At 53.3% G+C, this 15,462-nt stretch overlaps 1 protein-coding gene across 1 annotated transcript in view; it reads right to left on the bottom strand.

The window, feature by feature from the left end:
- The window catches only part of ATP2C2 (ATPase secretory pathway Ca2+ transporting 2), a 62,280-nt gene that overhangs the window by 30,552 nt on the left and 16,266 nt on the right, over window positions 1-15,462 (bottom strand). The window contains exons 2-6 of the mRNA XM_047078847.1: window positions 10,604-10,714; window positions 9,226-9,342; window positions 4,572-4,661; window positions 3,697-3,732; window positions 3,533-3,594 (exon numbers count right to left, since the gene is read on the bottom strand). Of these exons, the coding sequence (XP_046934803.1) occupies window positions 3,533-3,594; window positions 3,697-3,732; window positions 4,572-4,661; window positions 9,226-9,342; window positions 10,604-10,714 (416 nt within the window). The remainder of the gene's footprint in view (window positions 1-3,532; window positions 3,595-3,696; window positions 3,733-4,571; window positions 4,662-9,225; window positions 9,343-10,603; window positions 10,715-15,462) is intronic.

The following is a 15,462-nucleotide window of genomic DNA, read 5'->3' as shown; positions in this document are numbered from 1 at the left end:
TAAGGTCACACACGCTAAAAGACGTTTGGCGAAGCGTGTGGCTTCTGGGAGACCCTCGGCTTCATTTGAAACGCGGGCCCACCACTACTGTTTACCCTGCCTGGAAGCAAGGCGGAGCCACGTGGCCTCCAGAAGCTTCTGCAGGTGTAAGTCGGCAGCTCTAAAGCTTCCTTAATGGAGTCAGTGGCTAGAGGCACTTCTGTCCTCAGAGAAGACACCACTCGGGCACAGAGCACTGTCTCCAGGACTCAGTCTGGCAGAGATGGGGGGGCATCTTACGGGCCCGAGAAGCCCGGGACCTCCTTTCCCGCTGGGCCGTGACCCCTGCTCACGGCCGTGCCAGTAACAAGCCGCGTGCTTCTGGGCACAGGCTCCCGCTGCAACCCCCCCATTCGCCACCCTCCCCGGACGCCACAGTCCCAGCCGAGCTCCCGCCCCGTCCCTGGCCATCTTCTCTCTGTCCCACACGCCGTGGCCAGAGGGCTCTTAAAACGCAAAGATCAGGGCCACCTGGGTGGCTCAGCCGGTTAAGTGTCCGAGTCTTGGCTTCAGCTCAGGTCATGATGTCACGGTTCGTGAGTTCTAGCCCCACATAGGGCTCTGCGCTGACAGCACGCAGCCTGCTTTGGCTTCTCTGTCTCCCCCTCTCTCTGCACACCCCTGCTTGTGCCCTCTCTCTCTTTCTCAAAATAAATTTAAAAAAAAAACACAAAAAAGCAGATAAAAAACCAGATCACAAGTTCCTACTGCTCCAAACCTCCAATGGCTTTCGATGACCTTGGGCTCAAACTCAAAGGCCCTGCTAAGGCCCCCTTGACTGGGTCCTGCCCCCTCCCGCACTCCTGCCATCCAGCCCTTGAACACACCCAGCCCTTTCTGGTCTCAAGCTCTTTGCTCTTTCCCCTCTTCTTCGTTAACAGATTTCACTCTTGTTCTGAGAGCCACCCTTTCCCACCTCGAGCCGTCTGCTCCAGCGAGTGGCTTCTGACTGGCTGAGACCATCGGGGTGAGCCCGGCCCCTGCCCAGGACTGGCTTAGGCACAGGCACTTTCCGTAACGCTGGTTTGTGAGACACGAATGGACATTTCCTGGGGGCTCGTGAGAAAGGCTTCCCCATTCTGTAAACACACACACACACACACACACACACACACACACACACACACACGACCTCTTCCTCTCTTGGAGCTTTTCACGTCCGGCTCCGATGTCTGGAGCTGTGGCAGCCGTCTTGGGGCGCCTGGGTGGCTCGGTCGGTTGAGCGTCCGGCTTCGGCTCAGGTCGCGATCTCACGGTTCGTGGGTTCGAGCCCCGCGTCGGGCTCTGTGCTCACAGCTCGGAGCCTGGAGCCTGCTTCCGACTTGGTGTCTCCCTCTCTCTCTCTGCCCTGCCCCCACTCACACTCGGTCTCTGTCTCTCTCTCCCTTTCTCTCAAAAGTAAATAAAAACATTTAAGAAACGAGAAATCAAAGCACCAGGCCCCCCGTGTCATCTCCAGCTGACCAACCACACTGTCCCTCCCACCCGAGGCCCCTCGCCCTGAGACACCACGACTTCTCTGGTTTGTGCAGCTCGGCTGTCCCTTGCAGCCACGAGCGCCCGTCAGACGTTTCCCTCAACTCTCCACGGCTGGCTCCTTCCATCTCTCAGGTCCCAACCTAAAATGTCAGCTCCTCCTTAAAGGTCAGGTCAGGGCAGCCTGCTCACCAGCTACGGAAAGCCGTCCCCACTCTCCCATCGGGAACTACTGTGTCTCCATGAGGTTTCCTGTGGTTTCAGGTGCGGGGGCCCCTTCTGGCTCGAATGCACCTGCCGTATTCCAAAATCATCTCGTTCCTTCCCTTTAGTATCTGCCTCCCCTGGTAGGAGTGTGTGCTCTCTGATGGTCGAGGCCTTCCCTTCTCGTTCCCCGGGGTAACCCTGGCATGATCTCTCCTGGCACACGGTAGGTGCTCAATAAATACGTAACGGCTCCGCGAAGGACGGAGGTCTGTTCCTCCCGGCGTGGAGAACAGACACCGAGACAGAGGCTGCGTATCTTCGGTGCCCATCGCTCTTCTTGAAAATAGAACTGTCTTTTAGAAGTGACTTCTGGGGACATCGATAAGGCATACTGTCCGCCTGAAAGGCCGAGACCTGATATTTACACTCAAGATCAGATCATCAGACCACATGAATCATTTATGTGCCCGTTTGGTCGTAGGATTACGTCACATGTCACACATCTGGATTTCTGACAGCCTGGCTCGTCTTCTTATTAAGCTCCGTCACGTTTGGTGCCCCCAGTGAACCTTCTAGAATCGACTCACCTTCTCTAGCCCTTCCACATCACCCTCTTTTTGTCTCTGTTATTGGTTATTCTCTGCCTTGTGTTGTACACACACACACACACACACACACACACACACACACACACAAACGCCCCTCGCTTGCTGGCTTCTTGGGAGGTGGGACGCAACCCACTAGAGCTTTCTACCCCAGCTGTGGGACGCACCTGTGCCATATGTATCTAGATACATGTTCAGGTTCTTCCCCAAACATCATCTTTGAGAAAGCAGAGGGTTACTGTGTGTCTAAACCCTTCCCAAGCCCCTGGACCTGTGAGATACTTTCGGCTACTTTGTTGTAAGCAGCAGGTGCATATTTGGGAAAGACACGGGCCCCAAAACAACATGAGCAGAGCCAGCCGGGGGATGGGGGAGGGGCGCAGACTTGGCCCTTTCCTGAAATCAGTCCATTCTCACCAGGAGAGACTAGAAAAGTCACTGGCAAACTAGAAATGACATCAAGAAAATGCCAGGCCCCAGACACTGTCTCCCGGGTGTCGGCCGCGTCCCTACCCTGGGGCAGCGGACTGTGCACCTGCCGGAAGCCTCAGCTGTCCCGCCGGCTACTGAAGTTCAGTGAAATGAAGAATTCACTTCCCCAGCCACACTGACGTGGTCATAGGTGAGTAGTGGTTCGTCCTGGACGGCGTGGATTACAGAACATCCCAGAAAGTTCTACCGCATAGCACTGCATTCTCGGTCTCCCTTTGTCCCTCTCAAACGCCTCTGGGGATGGCCGTGTGGTAACAACGGGCGACGCGGAAACGTCCAGGCAGGAAAGAGGCCGGCGGGGCCGCTGAGGCCAGCCTTGCAACGTCTCACCCCACAGCCCAACGGCCCGAAGCCTCGGCCTGTTCGAGCCCTGCGTCGCGACTGCTCAGTCCACTCAGTCCAGCCGTGCCCACCATACCACGGGGGTCGCGGGCTGCTCTCTTCCCAAGTCCACTCCCGTCACCCATGGCCCCAGCCCCGGCACTCTCATTAGACCCTGATGAGACCGTGAGAGCCCAGAGAAGTCGAACGACATGCCCAAGGACACACAGTAATCCGTTGGCAAGGCAGATGCCATGTCTCCCAACCCCCAGGAAGGCAGGGTTCCCCTCCATCACACCACAAGGGACACAGACTTGGCAAACTTTTGCCAACCCCACCAGCCCACTGGCTGCCCCGAGGAACCAAGAAGCCCCAGGCCATCTCTGACTCACCAGTTACATTCGGGAGGGACCAGCTTGGTCAACTCCTCCAACGATTTTTCAGATCTGTATTCCTGGCGGGAAGCACATCCGACATGACATTCAAGGCCGGGAACTCCAAGGCTCCCGTCACACCCGGGTTACCCTGCCCGAGACCTCAGGAAAGAGCTACGCACCTGGATGAAGGCGACAGTCACCACGATAAGCACCGCCTAGGGAGCAAACAGGGAGGGGGTGTCAGTACCCAGCTGTTCCACGAGTGAGCGAGCTGGCCCGTGGAAGGTGGACCACGGCACCTGGCCTTGCCAACTCTGTCCCCTTCTTGCAAAACAAGCACACAGAAATTTATAAAACGGATGCGAACCCCTCCCCCCCCAAAAAAAAGAACAGAAAAATCATCCCAAATTCTGGTATCCAAAGATTCACATTTTGGGGTACCCTTCTAGATTTTTCTGCATAGACACACAACACAGGATCCTACAGTACAGACGTATTCTTTTATTATTATTATTATTATTATTAATGTTTTTATTTATTTTTGAGAGAGAGAGAGACACAGCATGAGCAGGGGAGGGGCAGAGAGAGAGGGAGACACAGAATCGGAAGCAGGCTCCAGGCTCTGAGCTGTCGGCACAGAGCCCGACGCGGGGCTCGAACTCACAGGCCGCGAGATCGTGACCTGAGCCGAAGTCGGCTGCTCAACCGACTGAGCCGCCCGGGCGCCCCTGGATTGTATTGTACACTTTAAAACGCTTACTTTTTAAATGATGCGACTTTCACCTAAATTAAGAAGAAATCCTTTTTAAGCAGGTGCTCGGTGGTCACCTCTGGGAAGCAGCTCACAAAGGACCGCTCTGTGGACCGGTCTCTGTGCTACCTGCACAGACGGGACAGAGCAGTTCCAGCCCGGGGGTCTCGGCCAGGGAATTCTCCGCGACACTGTTCCCCACAGGAAGGAACCAGAGGCCACCTGGCTATCCGCCAAGACAGCGACGGCGAAATTAACCACGACACCGCCGTGCGGGGCAGAGACGGGCCCCCGGGCACTCACCACGGCGATACTGGCGGCGTCCTCATACTCCTTCGTGAGGATGCTCACCAAGGCGGAGGCCAGGAGGAGCAGGATCAGGGGGTTCTTAAACTGAAAAGTGAAAACAGGGCGGCGGGGTGGGGGTGAGGGCTTCTTTTCCAGTCCCTCCCCCCTAGGACGCAACTCTCTGCTCGAGGCCGGGCTCCCGGGCGGGCACCACAGGGGCCCGAGCGCTAGGGAGAAATACCGCCCCGTCCAAAGGGTCCCCTCCACCCGAAATCCCACCTCTGCCGTTTCACTGACACTGGCTCCCTGGGGGTCGTCCAACGCCGTGCCCGTCCAGACACCAGCCCCGGCCCTGCCTTGGAGGTCCCGGTCCCACCTTGCCACGTCTCCATGACGCTCCAGGGCAGGACCCAGCCCCTCTGGTGGCTGGCCAGAGCTGGTCCAGCATGGCCTGAGGGTCCCCTTCGCTCCACTAGCTCCCCAGTCCCATGTGTCCCAACTACACCAACCTGCTCCTGTAACTAACTGCCTCGGGGGCCTCCGGGGAGGTCGTTCCCGTCGACGGGTGTCACAGAAACTTCCCGAAAGGGTGTTTGCTTTATTGTTTCATGGATCTGCCCCCTCATTTCACAGACTACATAGTATCTCATGTTACAGACGATCGAAAGGAAACAGAAACACAAACACATAAAAACAGCAAGAGAGAGAGTAGACCAAAGATTAGGATCGAGGTGAAAGTCAAGGTGTCAACAGGCAAGTCATAGTTGTTTAAAATGGGGCCGTGCTAAAAGGATTCAGTCTCCATAATCTGTTCTAAACGGCTGCAGAGAAAAGGGGGGGGGCGGATAAGAGTGGGTCAAACAGACTGATAATCATCGAAGGCAGGTAATGGGTATGTGGGGGTCATTATATTATTCTACTTATGCATAGTTTTGAAAACGTCCCTAATGAAAGATCAACGAAAGGTTTGCCCAGCGAAGTCCCACTGTTGCTTCTGAGAGTCTCGGGGCAGCCGGCAGAGCGAGGGGCTGAGAGGCCCTGGGCTGCGCCCAGCGCTGCGGGCAGAGCTCACTGCCAAGGCCATGCACTCCCCGACGGAGGCAGACACACCCTTTCCTCAGAGATCCGGGGAGAACGAAGTCCAAGAGAAGAGGGGAACGTGAGCTCCGGAAAGCCCACGGAGGTGCGTCAGTGTCCTGGGGCCGCTGTGATAAATGACCACGACCTGGGGGGCTTTGAACACCGGGGGCTGGTTCTCGCTCAGTTCCGGAGGCCGGAACTCCAGATCAAGGTCCTGATGCGGCCACAGTCTCTTCTGGAGGTTCTGGGAGAGAATCCTTCCCGCCTCTTCCAGCTTCTGGGGGTTCCAGCCATCCCTGGGGCTCTTGCCTTGTAAGACACGCCCCGCCTGGGTCACATGGCCCTCTCCTCCCTGTGGGTGTCTCTGTGTGTCTCCCCTCTTCTGATTAGGGTCACCAGGCATTGGATTTAGGGCCACTCTGACCAGTCTGACCTGCTCTGGACTAGCCACCTGTGCAAAGACCTTCTTTTCCAAATAAGAGAATATTCTGAGGTTCTGGGAGCCATCTGATTGGATAGAGGTGAGACGGTAAGAGAGACACAAACACGGGCCGGGCACCCGTAACGCACCAGGCACTGAGCGCCTTAAATCTCCAGGCCACCTTCTGAAGCTCGGTTAGCCTCCCATGCACCAGGCCTCTCCTGCCCCAGGGCCTTTGCACTTCCCCCTCCTGCACATCCTTCCTCCAGACCCTCGCACGGCTCCCGTGTCTCCTTCCTTCAGGTCTCTGTTCGAAGATCACCTCCTCTGGGCACCAGTCGAATGGCTCCCCTGACCACGCAGCCCAAAAAGCCGCCCTGCTATCGTTTCCTAACGGCCGTCCTGACCACACTCAGCGGTGACGGATGACACAGGAAGCTGGCCGTCTGTCTTCCCCAAAGCAGAAAGTCGGTGTGGCTGCTGCTCTACGCACAATGCCTAGCCCATGGCCAGCAACGTGGAAAGCACTTATCTAGAATGAATAAGTGAGTGAATGAATGAATGAAGCGGCCCGCACCCATTTTGAGGCAGGGCAACCTGACGCTTGGTGGGGTTGGAACTCCTACTCAAGGTCACATAGCAGAGCAGAGACCAGCACTAGGTCTGTCCTGCCTCAGGTGCATGTCCTCCTGTCCGGGTCGCTTCCATAAGGCCCCCTGGCTCCCTGCCCTGCCCTGCCCTGCCCTCCCCTCCCCTCCCTGCAGGCCACACCCACCCGGGACTCCCGGAGCAACAAGACTATTTCTGGACACAGGGCCCCTCCAGCCCCGGGCTCCAGGCCAGCTCAGGGCTGTGCATCCTGGCGGGGGCCACTCTGAGACCTGGGACCAGGTGCTGGTCTCCAGCCAGGCCTGGGTCAAGTGCCACCTTGAACCCCAGTTCCAGTCCCACCGGCTCGGCCCTCTCGGGAGCTGGACCCAGACGGCCCTTCCACACTGGCATCACCAGCCCCCCTCCTTCCCCCACCTTGAGACCATCCCAAGCACCTGCCACAGGCGAGTCACCGTGAGACACAGCAGACAGGTGGCCGACCCACGTGCCACCGGCACTGCTCTGATCGCAGATGATTAGACTCTTCCTAAGGCCACATGTAAAGGGACACAGGCGGAAAGGGTCTGCGGAAGGCTCCCCGTGCGGGCCACGGGCAAGACACCAGGTGAACGGCAACGCTAAAACCAACCGACATCTTACCGAGCGCCTCGTCTGTGCCACGCTCTGGGCACACGCCTAGCCTCCCCCCAACCTGAGGACACAGTATCGTCAAATGTCCCTGCTTGACCAATGAGCAGCCGGAGGCTCTGAGAGAAACTGAACTGTCCAAGGATTCACGTCGGCCAGCCCGACTCTTAACTGCCAGCTTCAACCAGGGCCAACCGGTAGGCATGGGGGTGGGGGCCCACGACAGAAAGTCCTTAAATGCGCTAAGCCGCCCTCTTCTCGTGTAAAACCCTCGTGTAAAACCCGGAACAGCAGGGACGTACTGGTTCCAATCTCCAGACAGCGCAACCGGGCTCAAGGAGGCTCAAGGCCCGGCCCGCAGTGTCGCAAGGCTGGAAAGTGGGGCTGGAACCCTGCTGGCCTGACTCTAATCTACCTTGGCCTTGCGATCCTGGGGCCACGTGTCTCGGGTCACGCTGAGGCGGGACTCCTAACGGTGATTCGCTGGAGACAGAGAAGCAGGGCTATCTCTCGAGGTGGAGAGCTCCCTGTCGCCGGAGGCAAGCAGGGTGGTCAACACCTGGAACAGAGCGAGTGCTCTCCATGCACGTGTAAGTGAGTGCGGATGCTTTTCTGTCCCCGTCACGGATGGGCAAACACAGCCATGGGGAGTTGCCTTCTAGACCTGCAGGGAAGCCCACAGATGAATCCCTGAATGGACAAGGTTACGCTGAATAAGCAGGCTCCCTGCTCTTAGAAACGTAAGAGGTCTCATTTCTGGAAAGGCCTTGGCTGGCACCTGTAGGAGTTTGTTTGTTTTTTTTTAATTTTTTAACGTTTATTTATTTTTGAGACAGAGAGAGACAGAGCATGAACAGGGGAGGGGCAGAGAGAGAGGGAGACACAGAATCGGAAACAGGCTCCAGGCTCCGAGCCATCAGCCCAGAGCCTGACGCGGGGCTCGAACTCACGGCCCGCGAGATCGTGACCTGGCTGAAGTCGGACGCTTAACCGACGGAGCCACCCAGGCGCCCCTGTAGGAGTTTTAACACAGCCGAGGCAGGAAGGGGCAGTCAGGGCTGGACAGACCGAGGCCCAGCTGCAAAGGGGAGACCGTCAGTCCCCCCGCCTGTGTTCGCCTGCTTCCCTGAACTCTAACTTCCAGGAGCCTCCACTGGTGCCTTCCAACCCTGGGATTCCGGGAAGCTTCTGGGCTGGCTAGAGCCACCTAGGCACCCAGAAGCTGACTTGGGTGCCAAACGCGTCCTTGAAAGATATCCCCAGTGTGCCGAGACCTGACCAATGAGCGGCGGGGGGGGGGGGGGGGGGGGGGGGGAGGGGACTGGAGGGGAGTAGAGACAGAGGATGCTGCACAGAGGGCTGTGATTGGTCCGTCAAGCGGCCAATCACGAAGCTTTAAGTGCTGAAGCCAATAGGAAGGCCGCTGAAGCCTGGGGCAGCCGGGGTACCACAGAATGGAGGGAGAAGTGTCAGGTTCAGGAGGGGAAACCGAGGCAGTCTGGATGTCTGCAGGTGTCTGGGCTAGTCAGCCTGTTAACCGGGGGGTTCTGAACTGGCACTGGGTAGGCGGTAAGGGCGTTCGTTGACTTCCAGATCAGAATTTGCAGCCACGTGTGTTTCAAAGCTTTCTTTCCTCTTCCCTGTGGCTTCCAGGCATCGGACTCGTGTGCCTTCCACTTGGCTTTGGGCCAGCACCGAGGGCAGAGGCGAAGGGCAGGTATCGTTCACGGTCACGGCTGCCTGGGGAGTTGGTGAGCGGCTCGTGGCCATCAGGCTAAAGGCAGCCCGAACGAGCAGGGAGCCTTCTCTATCGCACGGCCGCCCTGCAGCCCAGACTGGTCCAAGGACACCTCCAACCAATATCTAAACACCGAACGGCTACTCCACACGCTCGGGCCGACACTAGCTAACGCAAGGCAAGACCCCTACCTGATCGAGGTATTTCCTCCACACGGGCTCGGTGTTATCGGCGACAAACTCATTCCAGCCATGGACCAGCCTGCGTTGCGACACCGAGAACTCGGACAGCCCGTTCTGTAAGTCCACCTGGAAGGACACGGTGAAGCACCGGCTCACCGAAGGGCCAGGAAGGACCGGGGAACCCACCCCGCAGAGCTTCCACTCCGGAAGCCGGCCACTGCCACCGTGGACAAGGAAACCGGGCTGTCCACAGAGGAGAAGGAACTTGTTGAAAGGCCCTGAGCAAACAGGGACAGAGAGAGACAAGGGGAAAGCCCACAGTCCAGTTCTGTCTCAATCGGACCGCCCTCCTGCCCTGTAATTACAGCAGAAAAGACAACCTCGGGCCACAATTTCAATGAAGGAAACTGTAGCCAGGAATTCCAGAAACGTAGAAACGCTTCTGTTTACTTCTTTAAAAAAAAAAAAAAAAAAAATTCGCCTTGGAAACATCAAATGCTGCACCTGCCGTGGAGAGCGGTATGGAGGGTCACCCCCCCCCCCCAGTTAAAAATGGGATCTCCGCTTGCTGCGGCCCACATCCCTACGTGAGGCGTCTAGAGGGGTCAGACTCCCAGAGGTGCAAAGGAGGAGGCGGGTGCCAGGGGCCGGGTGGCGGGGAGCGTGGAGCGAATGTTTCGCGGGGACGGGGCCTCGGTTTTGCAAGACGGAAAGTTCTGGAGGCTGGTTGCACCCAGCGTGAATGCGCTCAACGGTCCCAAACGGTACACTGGACGATGGCACGTTTTACGTTGAGCGTGTTACCGTAATTAAGAATTAAAAAGAAAAAAAACGGAGAAAAGGCCCGTCCTTAGAAACAAGGGCTCAAATTACTATTATCTGTAATAATTATGACCTGGCATTGTGCCAGATACAACTCCAAGCTCTTTGCACAGCATTAGAGCAATAATTATGCGAGGGAACGTGGTCGTTCCCCAAAGGTACATCACCCCAGCGTATAAAAGAGAACGCGTGTGCACAGGCGGGGGTTACGGGGTTGAGCTCTGTCAGACCGCCCGGATTCAAGTCTTGCCCTGCTCCTCCAGGACCACGCGGGTGACCGCGTTCTCTGGGTCTCCGAGTAAGAGAAGTACAGAGAGGTTTGGGGGGGACGCCTGCCCTCGGGTAAGGGCCCCACGAGGGCCAGCTCCAATGACGAGACGACGATGACAATGGACGATGACAATGGTCCCGTGGGATGTCGGAACGGCTCAACAGGAGTCGCATTTTCTAGCAGTGGTGAGAAAAACGCAGAACAACACAGAATTCTAAATCGGGGCTGTGGGGGGCTTTCTTCTGAAACTGAGAGCCTCCCCATCCCAGCATCAAACGCAAATTCAATTCTTACATAAAACGCTCTGGCCAAGTCCTCTCTGTGGCATTTGCTCGCCTCCTTGGGTGACAGAGCCACCACTGTTTTCTCTTTCTCGATGGCCTTCAGCTCACATTGTCCACCAATCTGCGGAAAAAAGCAGGATTGCTGTTAAGCAAGCGGCAATTTTGTACTGACGCGTTATTTTCGAAGCATAACATACACGGAGAAAGTGCGCATTATCTTTTTTTTTGTAGTTCAAAGAAAAAAATTTTTAACGTGTATTCATTTTTGAGACACACAGTGTGAGTGGGGGAGGGGCAGAGAGAGAGGGAGGCACAGAATCCGAAGGAGGCTCCAGGCTCCGAGCGGTCACCACACAGCCCGACGCGGGGCTCAAACTCACAAACTGCGAGACCATGACCTGAGCCGAAGTCGGACGCTCAACCGACTGAGCCCCCCGGGCGCCCCTGCCCGTTCTACCCTTGATGGACCTTTGGGTTGTTTCCAGCAGTCGGTTGTTACTGATGCATCTGTTTTTAAGCAAACTTATTTTACGGAATTGGAACTCGCAAAGCGGAGAGAGAAGGGTGACAACGTACACGTTCAGAATCTCGAAGCTTGAACTTCTGGGATTCGTGGTCATGTATGTGCTACGTTGTAGCGAAAGCCCCTGATGCTGAGAGGTGATATCACGGCCTGTTCCTGCGTGTCGTTTGCAATAACCCAAGCAAAGCGGGGGGCACAGCCGAGCTCTGGGTATCAGGCAGGCCTGGATAGAAGTCAGAGGAAGTATCTGGAGGGCACGGGAAGACAGCACAGGAGAGCTCAATCAGGAAAAGGCTAGGTATTTCTGCAAAGCGATTCCTAGTATGCTGTCCCCCGGGACATGATAATCATCTTTTTCTTTTCCAGGAAGCAGGTTGTTGGGCGCCGGGAAGGAGGAAGGAGGCATCAGCCAACCTCTTACTTCAGCTGAAAGAGACAGAGCGGATTCCGCTTTTCCCTCTTGCCAGCCCCCATCCCCGACGTGGCCCCCAAGTGCCTTGCTGCCTAGAAACCTTCTGCCAAGCCTAAACCCAGCAGAAGAAGAGAAATAATAAAGATCAGAGCAGAAATAAACAACATAGAATCTAAAAAACTGTAGAGCAGATCAACGAAACCAAGAGTTGGTTTCTTGAAAAAATAAACAAAATTGACAAACCTCTAGCCAGGCTTCTCAAAAAGAAAAGGGAGATGACCCAAATAGATAAAATCATGAATGAAAACGGAATTATTACAACCAATCCCTCAGAGACACAAACAATTATCAGGGAATACTATGAAAAATTATATGCCAACAAATCGGACAACCTGGAAGAAATGGACAAATTCCTAAACACCCACACGCTTCCAAAACTCAATCAGGAGGAAATAGAAAGCTTGAACAGACCCATAACCAGCGAAGAAGTTGAATCGGTTATCAAAAATCTCCCAACAAATAAGAGTCCAGGACCAGATGGCTTCCCAGGGGAGTTCTACCAGACGTTTGAAGCAGAGATAATACCTATCCTTCTCAAGCTATTCCAAGAAATAGAAAGGGAAGGAAAACTTCCAGACTCATTCTATGAAGCCAGTATTATTTGATTCCTAAACCAGACAGAGACCCAGTAAAAAAAAGAGAACTACAGGCCAATATCCCTGATGAATATGGATGCAAAAATTCTCAATAAGATACTAGCAAATCGAAATCAACAGCATATAAAAAGAATTATTCACCATGATCAAGTGGGATTCATTCCTGGGATGCAGGGCTGGTTCAACATTCGCAAATCAATCAACGTGATACATCACATTAATAAAAGAAAAGATAAGAACCATATGGTCCTGTCAATCGATGCAGAAAAGGCCTTTGACAAAATTCAGCACCCTTTCTTAATAAAAACGCTTGAGAAAGTCGGGATAGAAGGAACATGCTTAAACATCATAAAAGCCATTTAAGAAAAGCCCACAGCTTACATCATCCTCAATGGGGAAAAACTGGGAGCTTTTCCCCTGAGATCAGGAACACGACAGGGATGTCCACTCTCACCGCTGTTGTTTAACAGTGTTGGAAGTGCTAGCATCAGCAATCAGACAACAAAAGGAAATCAAAGGCATCAAAATTGGCAAAGATGAAGTCAAGCTTTCACTTTTTGCAGATGACATGATATTATACATGGAAAATCCGACTGACTCCACCAAAAGTCTGCTAGAACTGATACATGAATTCAGCAAAGTTGCAGGATACAAAATCAATGTACAGAAATCAGTTGCATTCTTATACACTAACAATGAAGCAACAGAAAGACAAATAAAGAAACTGATCCCATTCACAATTGCACCAAGAAGCATAAAATACCTAGAAATAAATCTAACCAAAGATGTAAAAGATCTGTATGCTGAAAACTATAGAAAGCTTATGAAGGTAATTGAAGAAGATATAAAGAAATGGAAAGACATTCCATGCTCATGGATTGGAAGAATAAATATTATCAAAATGTCAATACTACCCAAAGCTATCTACACATTCAATGCAATCCCAATCAAAATTGCACCAGCATTCTTCTCGAAACTAGAACAAGCAATTCTAAAATTCATATGGAACCACAAAAGGCCCCGAAGAGCCAAAGTAATTTTGAAGAAGAAGACCAAAGCAGGAGGCATCACAATCCCAGACTTTAGCCTCTACTACAAAGCTGTAATCATCAAGACAGCATGGTATTGGCACGAAAACAGACACATAGACCAACGGAATAGAATAGAAACCCCAGAACTAGACCCACAAACGTATGGCCAACTCATCTTTGACAAAGCAGGAAAGAACATCCAATGGAAAAAAGACAGTCTCTTTAACAAATGGTGCTGGGAAAACTGGACAGCAACATGCAGAAGGTTGAAACTAGACCACTTTCTCACACCATTCACAAAAATAAACTCAAAATGGATAAAGGACCTGAATGTGAGACAGGAAACCATCAAAACCCTAGAGGAGAAAGCAGGAAAAGACCTCTCTGACCTCAGCCGTAGCAATCTCTTACTCGACACATCCCCAAAGGCAAGGGAATTAAAAGCAAAAATGAACTACTGGGACCTTATGAAGATAAAAAGCTTCTGCACAGCAAAGGAAACACCAACAAAACTAAAAGGCAACCAACGGAATGGGAAAAGATATTTGCAAATGACATATCGGACAAAGGGCTAGTATCCAAAATCTATAAAGAACTCACCAAACTCCACACCCGAAAAACAAATAACCCAGTGAAGAAATGGGCAGAAAACATGAACAGACACTTCTCTAAAGAAGACATCCGGATGGCCAACAGGCACATGAAAAGATGCTCAATGTCGCTCCTCATCAGGGAAATACAAATCAAAACCACACTGAGATATCACCTCACGCCAGTCAGAGTGGCCAAAATGAACAAATCGGGAGACTATAGATGCTGGAGAGGATGTGGAGAAATGGGAACCCTCTTGCACTGTTGGTGGGAATGCAAACTGGTGCAGCCGCTCTGGAGAACAGTGTGGAGTTTCCTCAAAAAATCAAAAATAGACCTACCCTATGACCCAGCAGTAGCACTGCTAGGAATTTACCCAAGAGTAACAGGAGTGCTGATGCATAGGGGCACTTGGACCCCAATGTTTATAGCAGCACTCTCAACAATAGCCAAATTATGGAAAGAGCCTAAATGTCCATCAACTGATGAATGGATAAAGAAGATGTGGTTTATATACACAATGGAGTACTACGTGGCAATGAGAAAGAACGAAATCTGGCCCTTTGTAGCAACGTGGATGGAACTGGAGAGTGTGATGCTAAGTGAAATAAGTCACACAGAGAAAGACAGATACCATATGTTTTCACTCTTATGGGGATCCTGAGAAACTTAACAGAAACCCACGGAGGAGGGGAAGGAAAAAAAAAAAAAGGTTAGAGTGGGAGAGAGCCAAAGCATAAGAGACTCTTAAAAACTGAGAACAAACTGAGGGCTGATGGGGGGTGGGAGGGAGGGGAGGGTGGGTGATGGGTATTGAGGAGGGCACCTTTCGGGATGAGCACTGGGTGTTGTATGGAAACCAATTTGACAATCAATTTCATATACTGAAAAAAAAAAAAAAAAAGAAATGTTCTGCCAAGGGGCGCCCGGGGGGCTCAGTCGGTGAACCATTTGACTTCGGCTCAGGTCACGATCTCTCGGTTCGTGAGTTCGAGCCCCGCGTCGGGCTCTGTGCTGACAGCTCAGAGCCTGGAGCCTGCTTCGGATTCCATGTCTCCCTCTCTCTCTGCCCCACCCCGCCCCGTCCCCGACCAAAATAAATAAACATTTTTAAAAAGAAAGAAAGAAACAAACGCTCTGCCAACCACGTCCACTTCCGGGGATTGTTCTCACTTGTGCCGTGACCAAAAAGCACAGCAGTGATCACATTCCACGGGCGCCCCTGATTGTCAGGAGCTTTCCGGAGACCCACCCTGCACGCACACACCAGGCTTGAGACATCGGATTCCAGTGGCTCTCGGGATAAAACACCACACTGTACTTTTATTTTTTTATTAAAAAAAAATTTTGTTAATGTTTATTTCCTTTTGAGAGAGAGACAGAGCGCGAGGAGAGGAGCAGAGAGAGGGGGAGACACAGAATCCGAAGCAGGTTCCAGGCTCCGAGCCGTCAGCACAGAGCCCGACGCGGGGCTCGAACTCACAGATCGCGAGATGGTGACCTGAGCGAACTTGGACGCTCAACTGACTGAGCCCCCCAGGCGCCCCCACCATGATGTATTTTGAAGCAGGCGTTGTCACCCAGGGGCAGCTCTGCAATGCCTGGAGACGTGTTTGGTTGTCATCACTGGGGGGACAGGGGAGCGACTGGCACCGG

This window comes from Lynx rufus, unplaced genomic scaffold, assembly GCF_022079265.1.
Source record: "Lynx rufus isolate CCGP_SWC_20201006 ecotype Redwood Valley unplaced genomic scaffold, mLynRuf1.p SCAF_16, whole genome shotgun sequence".
Taxonomy (NCBI): Eukaryota; Metazoa; Chordata; class Mammalia; order Carnivora; family Felidae; genus Lynx; species Lynx rufus.
This window is presented reverse-complemented; position numbering and strand designations above follow the sequence as displayed.